General features: G+C 43.8%; 1 protein-coding gene across 5 annotated transcripts in view; it reads right to left on the reverse strand.

Annotated features, from left to right (window-relative positions):
• The window catches only part of kctd10 (potassium channel tetramerization domain containing 10), a 228,585-nt gene that overhangs the window by 15,386 nt on the left and 194,080 nt on the right, over window positions 1-19,119 (reverse strand). For 4 of the 5 annotated variants that reach the window (XM_063034491.1, XM_063034490.1, XM_063034489.1 and 1 more), the window contains one exon: window positions 11,502-11,715. In XM_063034491.1, the coding sequence (XP_062890561.1) occupies window positions 11,502-11,706 (205 nt within the window). In that variant the 5' untranslated portion in view covers window positions 11,707-11,715. Of the gene's footprint in view, window positions 1-11,501; window positions 11,716-12,021; window positions 12,173-19,119 lie in introns of those variants that run through there. The other variant, XM_063034493.1, reaches the window with a different exon arrangement.

The following is a 19,119-nucleotide window of genomic DNA, read 5'->3' on the forward strand; positions in this document are numbered from 1 at the left end:
CTTTTAGGGAATCCTGCAGAAGGACTCCCAAGTCCCTTTGCAACTCAGTTTTTATATTTTCTCTACATTTAGGAAATACTCTACCAGTTCATTTCTACTACCAAAGTGCATGACCACACACTTTCCAACTGTATTCCATCTGCCACTTCTTTACCCATTGTCTAAGTCCTTCTGTAGCCTCTCTACTTCCTCAAAACTACCTGCCCCTTCATCTATTTTTGTATCATGTGCAAACTTCGCAGCAAGCCCATTAATTCTGTCATCTAAATCACTGATACATACTTTAAAAAGAATTGGTCCCAACATAGACCCCTGTGGAACGCCACTGGTCACCGGCAGCCAACCAGAAAAAGCTTCCTTTATAACCATATAACAACTACAGCACGGAAACAGGCCATCTCGGCCCTTCTAGTCCGTGCTGAACTCTTACTCTCAAACTAGTCCCACCGACCTGCACTCAGCCCATAACCCTCCATTCCTTTCTTGTCCATATAGCTGTCCAATTTAACTTAAAATGACAACATCGAACCTTCCTCAACCACTTCTGCTGGAAGCTCGTTCCACAGCTACCACTCTCTGAGTAAAGAAGTTCCCCCTCATGTTACTCCTAGACTTTTGCCCTTTAACTCTCAACTCATGTCCTCTTGTTTGAATCTCCCCCACTCTCAATGCAAACAGCCTATCCACATCAACTCTATCTATCCCTCTCATAATTTTAAATACCTCTATCAAGTCCCCCCCCTCAACCTTCTACATTCCAAAGAATAAAGACCCAACTTGTTCAACCTTTCTCTGTAACTTAGGAAATGAAACCTAGGTAACATTCTAGTAAATTTTCTCTGTACTCTCTCTATTTTGTTGACATATTTCCTATAATTCGGTGACTAGAACTGTACACAATACTCCAAATTTGGCCTCACCAATGCCTTGTACAGTTTCAACATTACATCCCAACTGCTAAACTCAATGCTCTGATTTATAAAGGCCAGCATACCAAAAGCTTTCTTCACCATCCTATCCACATGAGATTCCACCTTCAGAGAACTATGCACCATTATTCCTAGATCCCTCTGTTCTACTGCATTCTTCAATGCCCTACCATTTACCATGTATGTCCTATTTCGATTAGTCCTACCAAAACATAGCACCTCACATTTATCAGCATTAAACTCCATCTGCCATCTTTCAGCCCACTCTTCTAACTGGCCTAAATATCTCTGCAAGCCTTGAAAACCTACTTCCATTATCCACAGCTCCACCTATCTTAGTATCTTCTGCATACTTACTAATCCAATTTACCACCCCATCATCCAGATCATTAATATATATGACAAACAACACTGGACCCAGTACAAATCCCTGAGGCACACCACTAGTCACCGGCCTCCAATCTGACAAATAGTTATCCACCACTACTCTCTGGCATCTCCCATCCAGCTATTGCTGAATCCATTTTACTACTTCAATATTAATGCCTAATGATTGAATCTTCCTAACTAACCTTCCATGTGGAACCTTGTCAAAGGCCTTACTGAAGTCCATATAGACAACATCCACCGCTTTACCCTTGCCAACTTTCCTAGTAACCTCTTCAAAAAATTCAATATGATTTGTCAAACGTGACTTTCCACACACAAATCCATGTTGACTGTTCCTAATCAGACCCTGTCTGCCCAGATAATTATATATACTATCTCTAAGAATACTTTCCATCAATTTACCCACCACTGACATCAAACTCACAGGCCAATAATTGCTAAGTTTACTCTTAGGACCCTTTTTAAACAATGGAACAACATGAGCAATACGCCAATCCTCCGGCACCATCCCCGTTTCTAATGACATTTGAAATATTTCTGTCAGAGCCCCTGCTATTTCCACACTAACTTCCCTCAAGGTCATAGGGAATATTCTGTCAGGACGCGGAGACTAATTCACTTTTATATTTCTTAAAAGCCCCAGTACTTCCTCTTCTTTAATCATTATAGTTTCCATAACTACCCTACTTGTTTCCCTTACCTGACACAATTCAATATCCTTCTCCTTAGTGAATACTGTTTGGCATCTTCTTCGCAGTCATGCTGAAGCACACCTTTGGAACATCAACTGAGGGTTTCTACCTCCACACCAGATCGGACGGGAGGCTGTTCAGTCTGTCCCAGCTGAGAGCAAAAACCAAGGTCGTGAAGTACTCATCGGGGACATGTTGTTTGTAGACAGTGCAGCACTGGCAACACACTCTGAAGAGCAACTGCAACCCCTCATGGACAGCTTCTCAAGAGCCTGCCAGGACTTCAGCTTGACCACCAGCCTGAAGAAAACCAACGTGCTGGGCCAAGGTGTTGAGCACCCCCTTGCCATTACCATCAAAAACTACGAGCTGGAGGTAGTTCACGAGTTTACATACTTTGGCTCCACCATCACGGACAGCCTCTCCCTAGATCCCGAGATCAATAGACGGATCGGACGAGCAGCCTCAACATCCGCCAGGCTGACAAAGAGAGTCTGGGAGAACAGAAAGCTGACAACGCACACCAAAGTTGCAGTCTACAGGGCCTGTGTCCTCAGCACACTGCTTTACGGCAGTGAGACCTGGAGCCACTACTACAGACAAGAGTGGTGTCTCAACGCCCTTCACCTTCGCAGCCTGAGACGCATCCTGGATATCACGTGGACTGACTGAGTTACCAACAATGAGGTCCTGGCCCATGCCCAGATACCCAGCCTCTTCACCCTGCTCCAACAACGCCGCCTTCGCGGGCTGGGCCACGTACACCACATGTCAGATGGGAGGATCCCGAAAGACCTGCTGTATGGGGAACTGGCCTCCGGCAAGAGAGCACAAGGGCGGCCCCATCCTCGTTTCAAAGACATTTGCAAGAGAGACATGAAGTCACTGAAAATGAACGTCGAGAGGTGGGAGGACATCGCAAGCGATCGCTCTCACTGGAGGCTGGAACTACGCAGAGGTCTAAAAAGAGGAGAAGAGAAGCTGAAGCTTGCTGCTGAAGAAAAGCTCACTCGTTGGAAAAAACAGCACCAAGACAACAATGGAGGACAGTGCCTTCAAATGCAGTCACTGCAGCTGAGACTGTCACTCCCATGTGGGCCTCTATAGCCACAACAGACGCTGCTCTACCCACACAGTGTGAAGCAAGACTTTCCAGGTGCAGATCCATGGTCTCACGAGACCAACGGATGCCACCACCACCACAGTGAATACTGAAGAAAAGAAATGGTTCAAAATCTTTTGGTTCCACACATAGCTGTCCACTCTGATTCTCCAAGGGACCAATTTTATCCCTCACTATCCTTTTGCTATTAATATAACTGTAGAAAACCTTTGGATTTATTTTCACCAAAGCAATCTCATATCTTCTTTTAGCTTTTCTAATTTCTTAAGATTCTTTTTACATTCTTTATATTCCTCGAGCACCTCATTTACTCCAAGCTGCCTATATTTATTATAGATCCCTCTCTTTTTCCCAACCAAGTTTCCTGTATCCCTTGAAAACCATGGCTCTCTCAAACTTTTAACCTTTCTTTCAACCTAACAGGAACATAAAGATTCTGTACCCTCAAAATTTCACCTTTAAAAAGCCTCCATTTCTCTATTACATCCTTCCCATAAAACAAATTGTCCCAATCCACTCCTTCTAAATCCTTTCGCATCTCCTCAAAGTTAGCCTTTCTCCAATCAAAAATCTCAACCCTAGGTCCAGTCCTATCCTTCTCCATAATTATATTGAAACTAATGGTATTGAGATCACTGGACCCGAAGTGCTCCACAACACACACCTCTGCCACCTGACCTATCTCATTCCCTAACAGGAGATCCAACACTGCCCCTTCTCTCGTTGGTACCTCTATGTATTGCTGCAAAAGAACTATCTTGCACACATTTTACAAACTCCAAACCATCCAGCCCTTTTACAGAATGGGTTTCCCAGTCTATGTGTGGAAAATTAAAATCTCCCACAATCACAACCTTGTGCTTACTACAAATATCTGCTCTCTCCTTACAAATTTGCTCCTCCAATTCTCGCTCCCCATTAGGTGGTCTACAATACACCCCTATAAGCGTTACTACACCTTTCCCATTCCTAAATTCCACCCAAATAGCCTCCCTAGACAAGCCCTCTAATCTATCCTGCCAAAGCACAGCTGTAATATTTTCTCTGACAAGCAATGCAACACCTCCTCCTCTTGCTCCTCCGATTCTATCACACCTGAAGCAACGAAATCCTGGAATATTTAGTTGCCAATCACACCCCTCCTGCAACCATGTTTCACTAATAGCTACATCATATTTCCTGGTATCAATCCATGCTCTAAGCTCATCTACCTTTCTTACAATGCTCCTAGCATTAAAATCGATGCATTTAAGAAACTCTCCACCTCTTACTCCCTGTTTATCCGTAATGGCGCAAACAACTTAGTTATCTTTTTCTTCCTTCTCCCCTACATCTTCGGTCTGAGTGCTCCCGTTCTCTGTCCCCTGCCTATCCTCCCTCACACACTGTCTACTAGCTTTCTCTGTTCGTGAACTAACCTCTTCTCTCCTAGTCTCTTCAATTTGATTCCCACCCCCCAACCATTCTAGTTTAAAGTCTCCCCAGTAGCCCTCGCAAATCTCCCCGCCAGGATATTGGTCCCCCTAGGATTCAAGTGTAACCCGTCCTTTTTGTACAGGTCACACCTGCACCAAAAGAGGTCCCAATGATCCAAAAACTTGAATCCCTGCCCCTGCTCCAGTCCCTCCGCCACGCATTTATCCTCCACCTCATTCCATTCCTACTCTCACTGTCGCATGGCACAGGCAGTAATCCCGAAATTACTACCTTTGTCCTCCTTTTTCTCAACTCCCTTCCTAACTCCCTATAGTCTTCTTTTAGGACCTCTTCCCTTTTCCTACCTATGTCATTGGTACCTATATGTACCACGACTTCTGGCTCCCTTCAGGATCTCTTGGACGCGATCAGAAACATCCTGGACCCTGACACTAGGGAGGCAAACTACCATCCGGGTCTCCTGACTGCACCCACAGATTCACCTATCTGACCTCCTAACTATCGAGTCCCCTATTACAACTGCCCTCCTCTTCCTTTCCCTACCTTCTGAGCTACAGGGCCGGACTCTGTGCCGGAGACACGGCCACTGTTGCTTCCCCCAGGTAAGCTGTCCTCCCAACAGTACTCAAACAGGAGTGCTTATTGTCAAGGGGCACAGCCACTGGGGTACTCTCTAGTACCTGACACTTCCCCTTCCTAACCGTGATCCACTTGTCTGCCTCCCGTGGCCCCGGTGTGCCCACCTGCCTGTAACTCCTCTCTATCAACTCCTCACTCTCCTTGACCAGACGAAGGTCATCGAGTAGCAGCTCGGTGCACCTGGTGCAGATGTGGACATTCGGGAGGCTAGGTGACTCCAGGACCTCCCACGTCCGACACCAAGAACAACAAGCTGCCCTCACACTCATACTTCCCCCTTTCCTCAAATAACAGGAAAAATTGAAAACTAAGCCTACTTTGCCTCGCCTGTTTCCGCCTAAGCCCGTTGAGCTAAAGCCCTTAAGCCTTCACTCTGCTCCTGGCTCAATCCGCTGCCCACGAAACAACCCTGCCCGCTGTATAACTTTTAAATCTTCTGCGCTTCACTGCCCGACGTCACACGCCTGCACAGTCCCGCCTCTCTTAACTCCGATAAGAAAAAAAATCAAAATGGCTCCCGCCGCACTCCCACTCCGATTCTCAGACTTCCTTCTCCGAATTCCTACACTTTGCCTCCTGCCAATCAGCCTCTGCTTTATCCATGCCAGAATCTTTCCTGTAATACCATGGGTTCAAAATAGCTTCATGTGTGGCAACTTGTCAAAGATCTTCTGAAAATCCAAGTACACAACATCAACTGATTTTCCTTTTCTATCCTACTTGTTATTTCTTCAAAGAATTCCAACAGATTTGTCAAGGTTTTCACTTGAGGAAACAATGCTGACTACGGCCTATTTTATCATTTGCCTCCAAGTATCCCGAAACCACATCCTTAACAATCCACTCCAATATCTTCCTAACCACTGAGGTCAGACTAACTGGCCTATAGTTTCCTTTCTTCTGTCTTTATCCCTTCTTGAAGAGTGGAGTGACATCTGCAATTTTCCAGTCTTCTGCAACCATTCCAGAATCTAATGATTCTAGAAAGATCATTACAAATGCCTCCACAATCTCTTCCACCACCTCTTTCAGAACCCTAGCTTGTACACCATCTGGTCCAGTTGACTTATCTACCTTCAGACCTTTCAGTTTCCCCAAAAACCCTCTGCATAGTAATGGTAACTTCACTCACTTTATGACCCCTGATAAAGTCATTACTGCAATCACTGTTTCCTACCCAGACAGGGGTCAAGCCCGTGTGTCATTGGTCACCGCAGAGATCTTCTTCTGGGCAGTCCATAAAGATAACGGGTGATTTGCATTCACTCCAGGTTGAGATGGCAAATTAGGCCAACATGGGAATCATTACTCTGCCACAGATAGACAGCATATGAGGTGGGGCTACAGAGGACTTCTCTGCAGTTCTAATGCACAATGGCAAGATTATGAACATTGTGCCCAATGTTCCCTCTCAACTCTGGGAGTCAGAATCCAGAGGTTCCAGAAGTCAGTGGGGATGTTGCTTGTTCCAGCACATCTTGGAATCTTGTGCTGCATAGATTTGCCATCTGAGCAATGTGATCATTTGAGATTGCCTGATATCTACCAAAGAGAGGGACAAGACTGGGGTGGATGTAACAGGCCAGTTTAAGGTCAGTAATTTACCTTGGACACCATTGCTGAATTGAAGCCAGAAATTAGTGGGGCATCTCAGCAGATTAAATGATATAATTGGATAGCTATATGGACAGGAAAGGAATAGAGGGTTATGGGCTAAGTGCAGGTCGGTGGGACTAGGTGAGAGTAAGAGTTTGGCACAGACTAGAAGGGCCGAGATGGCCTGCTTCTGTGCTGTAATTGTTATATGGTTATAAAAGATAAATGCTGGGGCCAATGCTTCATACTGGCTGATGTCTGATCTCTTTTATACGATCTGACATCCTGTCCTGTACAGGTATTCACAATGGAGGGAGACAGGCACTAGTAGCACAAGATGCTAAAGCAGGTGCTGAGAGTGGAGTGGGAAATCCAGCTGTTCATAGATCAGATCCAAAATGCTACCGGAAATCTGGGAAAAAAAAATCAGAAGATGCTGAAAATATTTAGGGGGCTGGAGAGAGAAACAGGAGTGGGTATTTCACATCAATCATCTTTGATTAAAACAAAGGGTTAAAAATGAGACTGGGGAGCAGACACAAGAAAAGGGAAAGTCTATAATAGGGTGGAGACCAGGAGCCTGAATGATACATTTTGGAAAGGACTGGCGCCTGAAAGTGTTGTTGGCTCAGTTGTTAGCTTGATGCTCACAGATGGAAAGCGTACAGGGAGCTGGCTAGATTTGAACCCAGGATCACTTGTCTCAAAGTCCAGTGCTGATGCCACTACACCACTGGCCCGAAGTAGCTCCAATACCTACACATAACATCCAGTCGTGCGGAGCTGGGGCATGAAGATATTGCTTCATTAGTCCAGTGCTCACCCTCTTGATGTAACAGATTGCTGGAGGCATCACTGGTATTATCTCTCCATGCTCCTGTGGAGCTCAGTGGGTCCCCAAGGTTTCATATCTATAGAGCATGGGGACAGCAAATACATTAAAGACTTGCACCCCATTGTCCTGCAGGTCACCAGAGAAAACACAGCAGCTTCCACAAAAGGAGATTCACACATGATCAATCGTTAAATTTCACAGTGAACCTGAATAGTTAGTTGTTTCTCTCCCCACATCTTCCGCTCAACAAACTGAGCACGGACTCTGTTATGCATGTTCAAGAGGAACAAGTGTGGACATTCTCCTGTGGTACAGTCATAGCACAGTGGAGGGTTAAAGATGATAAAAATGAAGGCTTGAATTGACCGACAGTCCAATGAGGGCAGGAATGACCTGCTAGGAAGGAGAGCAGGGTAGGCACAATAACACTTTGTTTCACTGAGAGCTCTTCAGTGCCTTGCATTACTATATGAAAGAGTGACAGTATTTTTCCAGCAAATATTCCAAGCATGCACAGTAATATAGATTTGATATAGTCAGCAACAGGACAAGGAACAGAGTTCAAAAAGCTTATAGAAATCACTTGGGGCTGGGATCCAAGGAATGTTACAGAAATGCAGGGGGAGACTGTAAGCTTTGACATTTCTTCTACAAATAGGACAAGATATTCATTCTAAATATAATCAAGCAATGATTGCAAGGTTCATTTTGTTCCCTTGATACAGGAATAAACACTACTTACAAAATATGGTGCACCAACTTGGGACAGAGGCAAGTACTACCAAAAACTCCCATTTCTAATCTCTTTCTTCCTCACGTCTCCCGCACATTCCCTTTGTTCCTTCTACCACCATAACCCAATTATTTATGTTCCACCCTTCCTCCTTGCAATTGTATTGTAAAATTATCTGAATCAGAATGATGCAGAAAGTATTAGACAACTTTGTGCAGTCATTCAACTTAGTGCAAAATGGAGCACCATATGGACCATTTCAACACCACAGTTTTTGGCAGCTACGCTGTTGTTTTTTTAAGTTTAAGATTTTGGAATGCCAATTTGTTTTGAAGTTGGAATGCTGCCTTGTCGATTTCCCCCCCATGAGAAAGTTTCACATCTGCTGCACATCGACTAAATTGGGCTAGGGTTGTTTGTATTTCAAAAAAAACGACAGGGCTATCCTGCTTCTTTTAATCGCGCCATGTCCGATGGGATCTTAGCCGGATGACAACCCCATCTGGTTGCTCAAGGCCATTGTAAGCCTGCAAGATAACTAATTCCTGATCCCATGTTTCATCTCCATCACCCAAATGAAAATGCCACAGATTTAATTCGTCTGCTGGTTTAGATTCTGTCTCTCCCTCACATTGGCTTACCTTTCAAGTTCATTCTCTCTTACGCTCTTAGCGTCTGAATTAAGACCAGCTGTACTTGTCAGAGGTACATTGAAATATACGGTGAAATGCATCATTTGCGTCAAATCACATCAGCAATGACTGTGCTGGCAGCTCGCTTCCAGCGCCAACATGACACACCCACAAATTACCAACTCTAACTGTACATCTTTGTAAAGTGGGAGGAAACAGAAGCACCCAGAGGAAACCCACATGGTCATGGGGACAAAGTACAGACAGCAGAGGGAATTGAACCCTGATCTTACAGCTGGCACTGTAATAGCGTTACGCTGACCACTATGTGACTGTGCTGCCCAGTTATTTTATTTTTACTTACCCAGAGATACAATGTGGAACAGGCCCTTCCGGCCCAACAAGTCACAGCACCTATTTAACCCCAGCCCAATCACAGGACAATTTACAATGGACAACCGGTACGTCCAAGGACTGTGGGAGGAAACTGGAGCATCCGGAGCAAACACACAGAGTCACAGGAATGCCTTACAAACACCTTACAGGCAGCGTGAGAACTGAACTCCAAACTCTGATGCCCTGAGCTGTAACATATAGTGCTAAATGCTACTTTGCTGTGCCTCTGAGGAAATAGTTTCCACAATCCTTACTCAATGCATTATTCATTTTTATGTCCTTGTACAAAAAATACAAAGTTAACCGGCTGCTACAGTTAGCAAACAGGAAGACACACAGTGTGCAAGATCTCCTTGCAGACGTGAAGAAGCTCTTTTGTTGCAGTTATGCAACTGGTGTGGTACTACACACTACAATGGTCTTGCTTGAGGAAAATACAACTGTCTTCACGCTGTTGTAATGAATTAATTAATTCTATCTCACACTAATAGAGATTGAATACAATGGACCCAGATTCTCTGTGGTTTAGAACAATGAGACATGATCCCATTGAAACTACTAAATCCAAAGAGGTCTAAATGCAAAAAGATAATTCCGTGCTTCAATAATCTCAGGATTATTCTCAAAAGTTTAAAATTTCAGGGTAAAATTTAGCAGTGAGGAGAAAATACTTCAGAGGGGATCATACATGTCTGGAATTCTTTACTCAGAGTCTGTGGATACTTAATTACATTCAAAGCCCAGATTTATAGTTACCAAAGGAAACAGAACGTCATGGACGTGATGGGAAAGTTAATGAAGAACTTCAGATATAATTTTATTGATTATAGAACAGATGCAGAGGCGTAATTACATGGTGTAATTCGGCTCCTGTTTCTGTTGATTTGACTCTAAATTCATTCCTTCAGTCACAGGATATGGACATTACTGGACTGACTGGCCCACTTAAAACCTGATTGGGAGGGTTTGGAGTCATATATAGTTAAACTAAACAAGAGTGGCAGATTTTCTTCCCTGAAAAGATGTGAGAAAAGCAAATGGGTTTTTATAGAGCTGGCTCTATCCAACACAGCAAATAGCCCTTCAACCCATCTGGTCCACACCAGAGCGAGGTCATGGATTGTCCCTACCGAGCCACGACCTCACTCATTCACACCCACCCTCACGATGCTCCCCTCTTAGATGTCAGTTATAGTCAGCAACACTACTTCAGCAGCTTACAGAGGACAAAGTACCATTGTAAATATTATTGCTGACAGCCCACAATCAGGTGGCAGGGTGGAAACATATCTCTACCAAAGGAGGTGTAAAGCATTCCTTCCCTCCACTAGCCTGCAGGCCAGGTGAAGCCATGGAAGCAGATGGAGGATGGTTGTCTGTGCAGCTACCCAGGCTATGTGACCACTGACTCTAGGCAGACAATCTCTGAAGAGTATTGATCATGGGTCACCCATCTTGTAAGGACACTGCTCAGAAGGCGGTAATGGTGAACCGCTTTTGTAGAAAAGTTTACCAAGAACTTTTCATGGCCATGGAAAATCCATGATCGCCCACGCCATGGAACACAGCACATAACGAATGAACGAACCCACAATGTAAAAAATAAGGGGATAAGAATGAAGGTCAAGGATGGTTCGAGGACATCCACATCTTGGAGCTTAGGGGACAAGTAACCGAACAGAGAGGAAACATCATACTCTTGTGCTCTGTTCCAAAATATGGTGACAGTCCCTCTTCCACTTCTGATTTGTAAAACTCTGGCTGCCATTGTGTCTTTGATCAATGGTCTTGGCCTTCCAATACTAAATCAGTACTAGAATTACATTGCTACAGCCCCCCTTGTAGCAGTCTCACATACAGCTCGACTACTATGTCGACTCAGGCCTAGGGGGCCAGCGTCAGGCAGGAATATCAATTCTTAACCTCTCCCCAACCAGTTAAAGCCTCATGTTGTCACCAGATCTGCCCCCTGGAGCAGGGGTTCCCAAACCTTTTTACGCCATGGGCCCCTGTGGACGGCAGGGGTCGAGGATCCCTGGAGTGTGAGAGTACTGCCCTGTCTCAGTCAATGCAGAAGGTCAAACAGATAATTATTTTACCTTCGCTATCTGTCAGCACCTCCATCCTGCCACTGAACATGGCTTTCAGCATGGTATCCTGCTTGGTCAGTGTCTGCATGGTTGTGTAATAGAGAGCACCTCCGACGTTCAGCTTCACGTACTTGGAGCTTGGGCTCGCCCCTTTGAAAGACGTTGTACGGGTGGATGCTGCAGGCACTGGACTCACCGCACTTTCGCCAGACATTCTCTCTTCCTGTGTGGACATACTAATGTTCAGTTACAATCCCCTTCAACCAAATGGACATTCCCTCCACCCACTCAGCATTAAGGGAACAAATTCATATTACAATATAATTTATGCAAAATCCTTTCAGGTAAAAGCCCCATCGTGACATTGAACCACATAACCCTTGACGAAAGTTATGGGTACATGATTCTAATTTATTATTGTTGAGTTTAGATCTTTGATCTCTCTACCCAATAGCACGCAAAAGAATGCAATGGATGTTGGATTAGAATGTAGAATTGTTATTTTCTAGTATTTTCCTTGTGGCTTAACTTTTTAGCTGATTCTGTTGTTTCTAGAAGTTTCTCAGTGTATCTGAAGCAGATGTCACACTGCTTGAATCTGGCTCGGAATCGGATTTCTTCTCACTGCCATTTGCCATGAAATTTGTTGTTTTGCGGCAATACAATGCAATACATAAAATCTACTATAAATTACAATAAGAAACAAAGATTCAATTAGTAAAAATTAAATTTGCAAAGAGAGCAAAATAATTTAATAAGTTAATAGTTATCAAAATCAGGTTTATTATCACCGGCATGTGACATGAAATTTGTAAACTTAGCAGCAGCAGTTCAATGCGATACATAATCTAGCAGAGAGAGAAAAAAAAGTAATAAGTAAAATACACCATAATAAATAAACAAGTAAATTAATTATGTATATTGAATAGATTATTAAAAATGTGCACAAACAGAAATACTGTATATAAAAAAAAAGTGAGGTAATGTCCAAAGCTTCGAAGTCCATTCAGGAATCGGATGGCAGAGGGGAAGAAGCTGTTCCTGAATCACTGAGTGTGTGCCTTCAAGCTTCTGCACCTCCTACCTGATGGTAGCAGTGAGAAAAGGGCATGACCTGGGTGCTGGAGGTCTTTAATAATGGACGCTGCCTTTCTGAGACACCGCTCCCTAAAGATGCCCTAGGTACTTTGCAGGCTAGTGCCCAAGATGGAGCTGACTAGATTTACAACCTTCTGCGGCTTCTTTTAGTCCTGTGCAGTAGCCCCTCCATACCAGCCAGTGATACACCCTGTCAGAATGCTCTCCACAGTACAACTATAGAAGTTTTTGAGTGTATTTGTTGACATGCCAAATCACTTCAAACTCCTAATAAAGTATAGCCACTGTCTTGCCTTCTTTATAACTACATCAATGTGTTGGGACCAGGTTAGATCCTCAGAGATCTTGACACCTAGGAACTTGAAGCTGCTCACCCTCTCCATTTCTGATCCCTCTATGAGGATTGGTATGTGCTCCTTCGTCTTACACTTCCTGATGTTCACAATCAGCTTTTTCGTCTTACAGACGTTGAGTGCCAGGTTATTGCTGCTGCACCACCATTCCACTAGTTGGCATATCTCACTCCTGTACGCCCTCTCGTCACCACCTGAGATTCTACCAACAATGGTTGTATCGTCAGCAGATTTGTAGACTGTATTTGAGCTATGCCTAGCTACACAGTCATGGGGTAGGTTTTAAATAGAACCTTTACGCAATCACATTTAAGGTGAGTGAATTCCAGAGTACAAGCTCAAGGGCTGAAGGTACAACTGGCTCTAGTAAGACAGAAGGCAAGGCAGTGACACATGTAGGAGGGAAGCAATTACAGACACAGGCAAAGCTCTGAATAGTCCGGCTGGTCCCTGCAATCTGACTCAGTGCTGGAAATAATGGAACACTCGTGTTATTTGACCCTTGGGACCTGCAAACGCACCAAAACCAGTCAGTCAGACTGGAGAACTATTTTACATGTACAAGGCCAAGATCAGCCCAATCTCAGGACCCACAAGGGAAAGGGTTGGGGGTTGGGGGTAGTTGTGGGTCTGCAGTCCTGGCTGGCCTCAGCTGGTTATTGTTTTAGATGTGCGCAGAGGCGCTGTTAAAATGTTCAACTGGTCAATCAAATGAATTCAATTCCAAATGGATTACCAGCAGGCCTCACTGCACTATGCTCCCTGAAGCAGCCCAGATGCTTCCACATCTGTATTTGTAACAATCTCCGTTTAGGTTTCATCTTGGTGGGAAGTTAGCGTAAAGCTAATACAGCACCAGTGATGCTGTCACTGTAAGGAATTTTTACATTCTCCGCATTGACCGCATTCTCAAGACACACAGGGTAGTATGTTAAAAGGTCACACGGTATTAATTGGGTGACGTGGGCTCGTTGGTTCTGATGGACCTGTTACCGTGCTGTAACGCTAAAGAAGATAAATCGCATTTGTGCTCAGTCTTTCAATGCCATCCTTGAACACTGATGTGCCAGCATTCCACAAACCTACCAAAATCAACAGCCATTCATCCTGTGAAGAGTGCCAATGGCAACACAATAGCTCATGTTTCAGGGGCACCACATGGTTCCGTAGTAAAGAATAACAGTCTGCACAATTAACCAGGCACTATCTGAATTGCGACAGTCCACCAATGTGTGCCAGCTGTGACTCGTGGTCAGACAGTTGTGGGTAAAAAGCCCGAGTCCAGAGGCTTGAGCAAGCACAATACTGAGGCAGTGGTGCAGATGGGATCAATGTAAACTTTGCCTTCTCTCCTAAGGGGGAGAAAAGTCCAAGCAGCAAGGTTAACTCTGCTATTTTGACCTGTATCTGTTTCTTGATTAAACACCACTAAAAGGTCACATTGATGCTTGTGGCTCTTACTGCACAAAATGGCAGTCACATTTTCAACATTACAACAATGACAGTACTTTGGGATACTGAGGTTATGAATAGTGCTGAAGGAAGTCAAGTCCTGATATCTATTTAACTAGAGTTTGGCTGCCAATTGAACAGGTGGTCAAAAACTGGAACTTGGAAGTGAAGAAAAGGGACTGTTTTAAAGCAGTTAGTGTAAGGGTTGGAGAGGCATGAGAAAATATTCTCTCAGGTGGTGGATGGCAAGAAAGCTCATTGTACTGAATAAGTACTGGATGCATAGCCGAACTGTAGGATCGTATTGGGAAATGAAATCCTGAAACAAGTTCACAACTTCAAGTACCTTGGATCATGGGTAACATCTGATGGCAAATGCGAAACAGACATAAAAGCAAGAATAGCAATGGCAAGAACAGCATTTACAGAAATGAGAAAAATCCTAACGAACAAGAAAATAGCAATTGACATCCGCCTTAGAACCCTCAGCTGCTACATTCTTCCTATATTGATGTGTGGCTGCGAATCATGGCCCATCGCAAATGCAACTGAAAAAAATCAATGCAGTAGAGATGTGGTTCCTCAGAAGAATGCTATGCATATCATATACAGACAGGATAACCAACGAAGAAGTTCTACAGAGAACGAAAACAAAACATACTTAAAAAAAATCAGAAAACAGCAATCAAAATTCTTTGGACACATCACGCGAAGAGAGACATTAGAACATTTAGTTACAACTGGAAAGCTGGAAGGAAAAAGCAGAGGCAGACAGAGAATGAAAATGATAGATGGAATAACATCGTGGTTAGAAACAGGGGAGGCAACAATTACAATTTGGAGGGTCAGGGACCATGATGGATGGAGAGACATGATTGCCCACGCCGAACGGCAAAGCACCTGAATGGAAATTCAAGAAAATAATCAATAGAATTTATGAAAAATTATAATAAAGACTGACAAATAACCAATGTGCAAAAGAAGACATTATTATTTACTGAGAACATGAGTTGTTCACACTCTTTGAAAGTAAGTCTATAGGTTGTAGTCCAAGTTCAGAGTTGTGATGAGCGGAGTGAAGTTATCCACATTAGTTCAAGAGTCTGGTGGCTGTAGGTAATAACTGTTCCTGAACCCAGTGGTGTTAGACCCAAGGTAGTTGTGATAAGAGAGCATGGCCTAGGTGCTGGATGGTGAAAAGACAGGAACTCCAATGGAGGAAGGAAGATCACTCTTTTGGCTGATGTAAACATGATGGGCAGAATGGCCTCAGTTCTGTCATCCTCTTCTCTAACTTTACAAGAAATTAGTCAGTAGAGCGCCACCATATCAGCTTTTGGGACTACTCAGTTTTTGCCTTTTCTACTGAGCAGAACCACAATGTTTAACTATCCCTTACGGACTCTAACATGTGCAAGGCAATCTGGCTTTACAGGAAGTGAAAAGCAAACGATTTTTGTCTCAGAAACATATTGCAGGAAGTCACAACACAAAAGAAACCAGGACAGCTTTGAGAAACAGTGAACACACAAGTGCTTTTGTGTGGTAACTGAGTTGCTGTAATGGTAGGGCACTGGGGATACAGGTCCATAATTCTTTGAAAGTGGTGTCACAGGCAGATAGGGTCGTAAAGCAAGCTTTAGCACATTGGCCTTCATAAATCAAAATATTGAGTTCAGGAGATGGGATGTTATGTTGAAGTTGTACAAGACATTGGTGAGGTCTAATTTGGAGTACTGTTTGCAGTTTTGGTTACCTAACTGGAGGAAAGATGTAAACCAGGTTGAGAGAGTATAGAGAAAATTTTCAAGGATGTTGCCGGGTCTGGAAGAGCAGAGTTATAAGGAAAGATTGAATAGGTTAGGACTTTGTTCCTTGAAATGAAGATTGAGGGATTTGATAGAGGTATACAAAATTATTAGGGCAAATGCAAGGTTGCTTTTTCCAGTGAGGTTGGGTGGGACAAGAGGCCATGGGATAAGAGTGAAAGGTGAGAAGTTTAAGGAGAGCACGAGGGGAAACTTCTTCACTCAGAGGGTTGTGAGAGTGTGGAATGAGCTGTCAGCAGAAGTGGTCCATGTGAGCTCGATTTCTACATTAAGAAAAGTTTGGATAGATGGATGGCAGGAGTACGGAGTACAGGTCTATGGCAGCGGCCCCCAACCACCGGGCCGCAAAGCATGTACTACCTGGCCGCGAGGAAACGATATGATTTGGTGATATGAGTCAGCTGCACCTTTCCTCATTCCCTGTAACGCACTGTTGAACTTGAATGCACGCAAGGTCATTACCCGTGCGTCATCCATGTCAGCGCAGGAGGGAGATCAACTCCTCGAGCTTGCAAATGATGGTGGGCTGACAAGCATGTTTGACATAACATCTCTGCCGGCATTCTGGATCAAAGTCAAGGCTGAGTATCCTGAGATAGCCATGAAATCACTGAAAACGTTGCTTGCATTTCCAACATATCTCTGCGAAGCGGAGTTTTCTGCAACGAATGCAACGAAAACTAAACTGCGGAATAGACTGGACATAAGGAACCCCCTTCGAGTATCGCTGTCTCCCCTCACCCCTCGATGGGACCGTCTTGTTGCAGGGAAACAAGCCCAGGGCTCCCACTGATTCAGCGATATTGGTGCGTTGCAATGATTTTATATGTTCATACGGGGAAAATATGCGCTGTGCGTTTAATATCCAAACGTTAATTAAAATGTTATGATGCTGTTGACTTATAAGTGACTTATACAGTAATTGACTTAGCGCTATATTCATGCGAGGAAAATATGCGCTGTGTATTTAATATTAAATTCCTTAGATAAACCCTTTTAGAAACGAAATCGAGCGTATTAGCCACTAAAAAGTGACTTATAGTTGACTGACCTTCTATATTCCAGTCGTGATTAATACCCCCCTCCCCGAACAGAATTGCCAAAAACGATTTGTAGGAAAAAAAAAATCGGCACGTACACGCATGTGCAAGTCACGCATACGCACACAGGTGCCTGTGCAAGGCTTCATGGTAATTGTAGTCTTCTCAAGGTAAACACAACGTATTTGACGGTTACTCTTGTCCGTTGGCAACCCTACCCCCCCCCCGACCCAGCAAGAATATTGTCAATAATAAACGGGTTCGCTGTGCAAAAAAGGTCGGGGACCCCTGATCTATGGGACTAGGCAGTTTAAATAGCTTCGTACGGACTAGATGGGCTGAAGGGCCCATTTCTGTGCTGTACATTCCTATGACTCAACAAATATCACAACGAACCTTGTCAAGATCACAAGGTTTCAGAAAGGTACTGTAACTCCTCACTAGGGACACGTATCAAATCAATATATATGAACAGCAATCCCTAGAGGTCTCAAGGTACCCAACCAAGGTCTGGATAATAATGCTTCCAGCCCACAGCAAGTCTTTAAGCTTGTGGACACAGTCCTTGGCAACAAAAAACAACAATGAATTATCAAGATACAACTGCATTGGAGCGGATAGGAGGGCTCTACAACAGGTAGTTAAAACTGCCTAACACATCACCAGCACCTGCCTACCCACCATCAAGAACAAACACACAGAAAAAGGCCAGCAATATCATAACAGATCCAACCCACACTGCTCATGGACTGCCTGTCCCACTCACAACAGGGAAGAGACCCCACAGCGTTCATACTAGGAGCACTAGGCTCAAAAAGCAATTACTTCCTACAAGCCACCATACACAAACACATCACCAAGCCCCACTTTACGTACAGTCTATACAGTTACATGTACATTGTGTTGTATAGAATTGTTCTTATATATTTATTGTGTTCTTTATGTTTTTCTTAATCTGCTGCATTGGATCTGGAGTAACAATCATTTTGTTCTGTTTACACAGGTATCGTGAAGAATGACAATAAACAACCTTGAATACGTGCAGCATCAATGATGCAAATTGACCACTCCACTCACCACCTTTAATACAGTGACTCAAACGTTTCAAAAGTAACATTATGACATATTTGGTATATGGATATGAAAAACTTATTTCTTCTTTGTTGTAACACACACAAAATGCTGGAGGAACTCAGCAGGCCAGGCAGCATCTATGGAAAAGAGTAAACAGTCATTTCCGACAGAAGCCCTTCATCAGGGTTGGCTGCTCCCTGTTTGACTGTTCTCTTTTCCACAGATGCTGCCTGGCCTGCCGAGTTCCTCCAGCATTTTGTGTGTGTTACTTTGGATTTCCAGCATCTGCACTTCCCTCTTTGTTGTGGTTGGTTTCTTGCATCATTGCCACAGGCTCTTCACAGAGCTTCCTCAAATCACTACTGAAAATGGTTCAAAAAAAAAGCCCTTTCTCAACTCCTCAGAAGGATGTAACTGCAGCTCATGCAAGGAAATAATTGCAGTGCAGTCACATCTAATGCTGCCAGAAAGAAATGTAGTTTAACCGCTTACTCTGAAGTGCCATCAATATTGCTAAATCGGAGACACAACAGATGGGGAAAGAGATGGAAAATGCGAGAAGAATCCTTTAATGCAAAATGTGGTATGGTCTTGAATTCTCTGCCTACTCCAGAAAAGGAATAGGGTGAATGCTTGAATTTGCAGGGAAATAGGGAATGATTCTGGTTAAACAAACAGCACATACTTAATGGGCCAAATGATTTCCCTCTGATCCATAACACATCAATAAATTCTATGATTTGAATCATGCCTATCAAACAGAATAAAACACTGCAGCAGA

The sequence above is a fragment of the Mobula hypostoma genome, chromosome 27 (assembly GCF_963921235.1).
Source record: "Mobula hypostoma chromosome 27, sMobHyp1.1, whole genome shotgun sequence".
Taxonomy (NCBI): Eukaryota; Metazoa; Chordata; class Chondrichthyes; order Myliobatiformes; family Myliobatidae; genus Mobula; species Mobula hypostoma.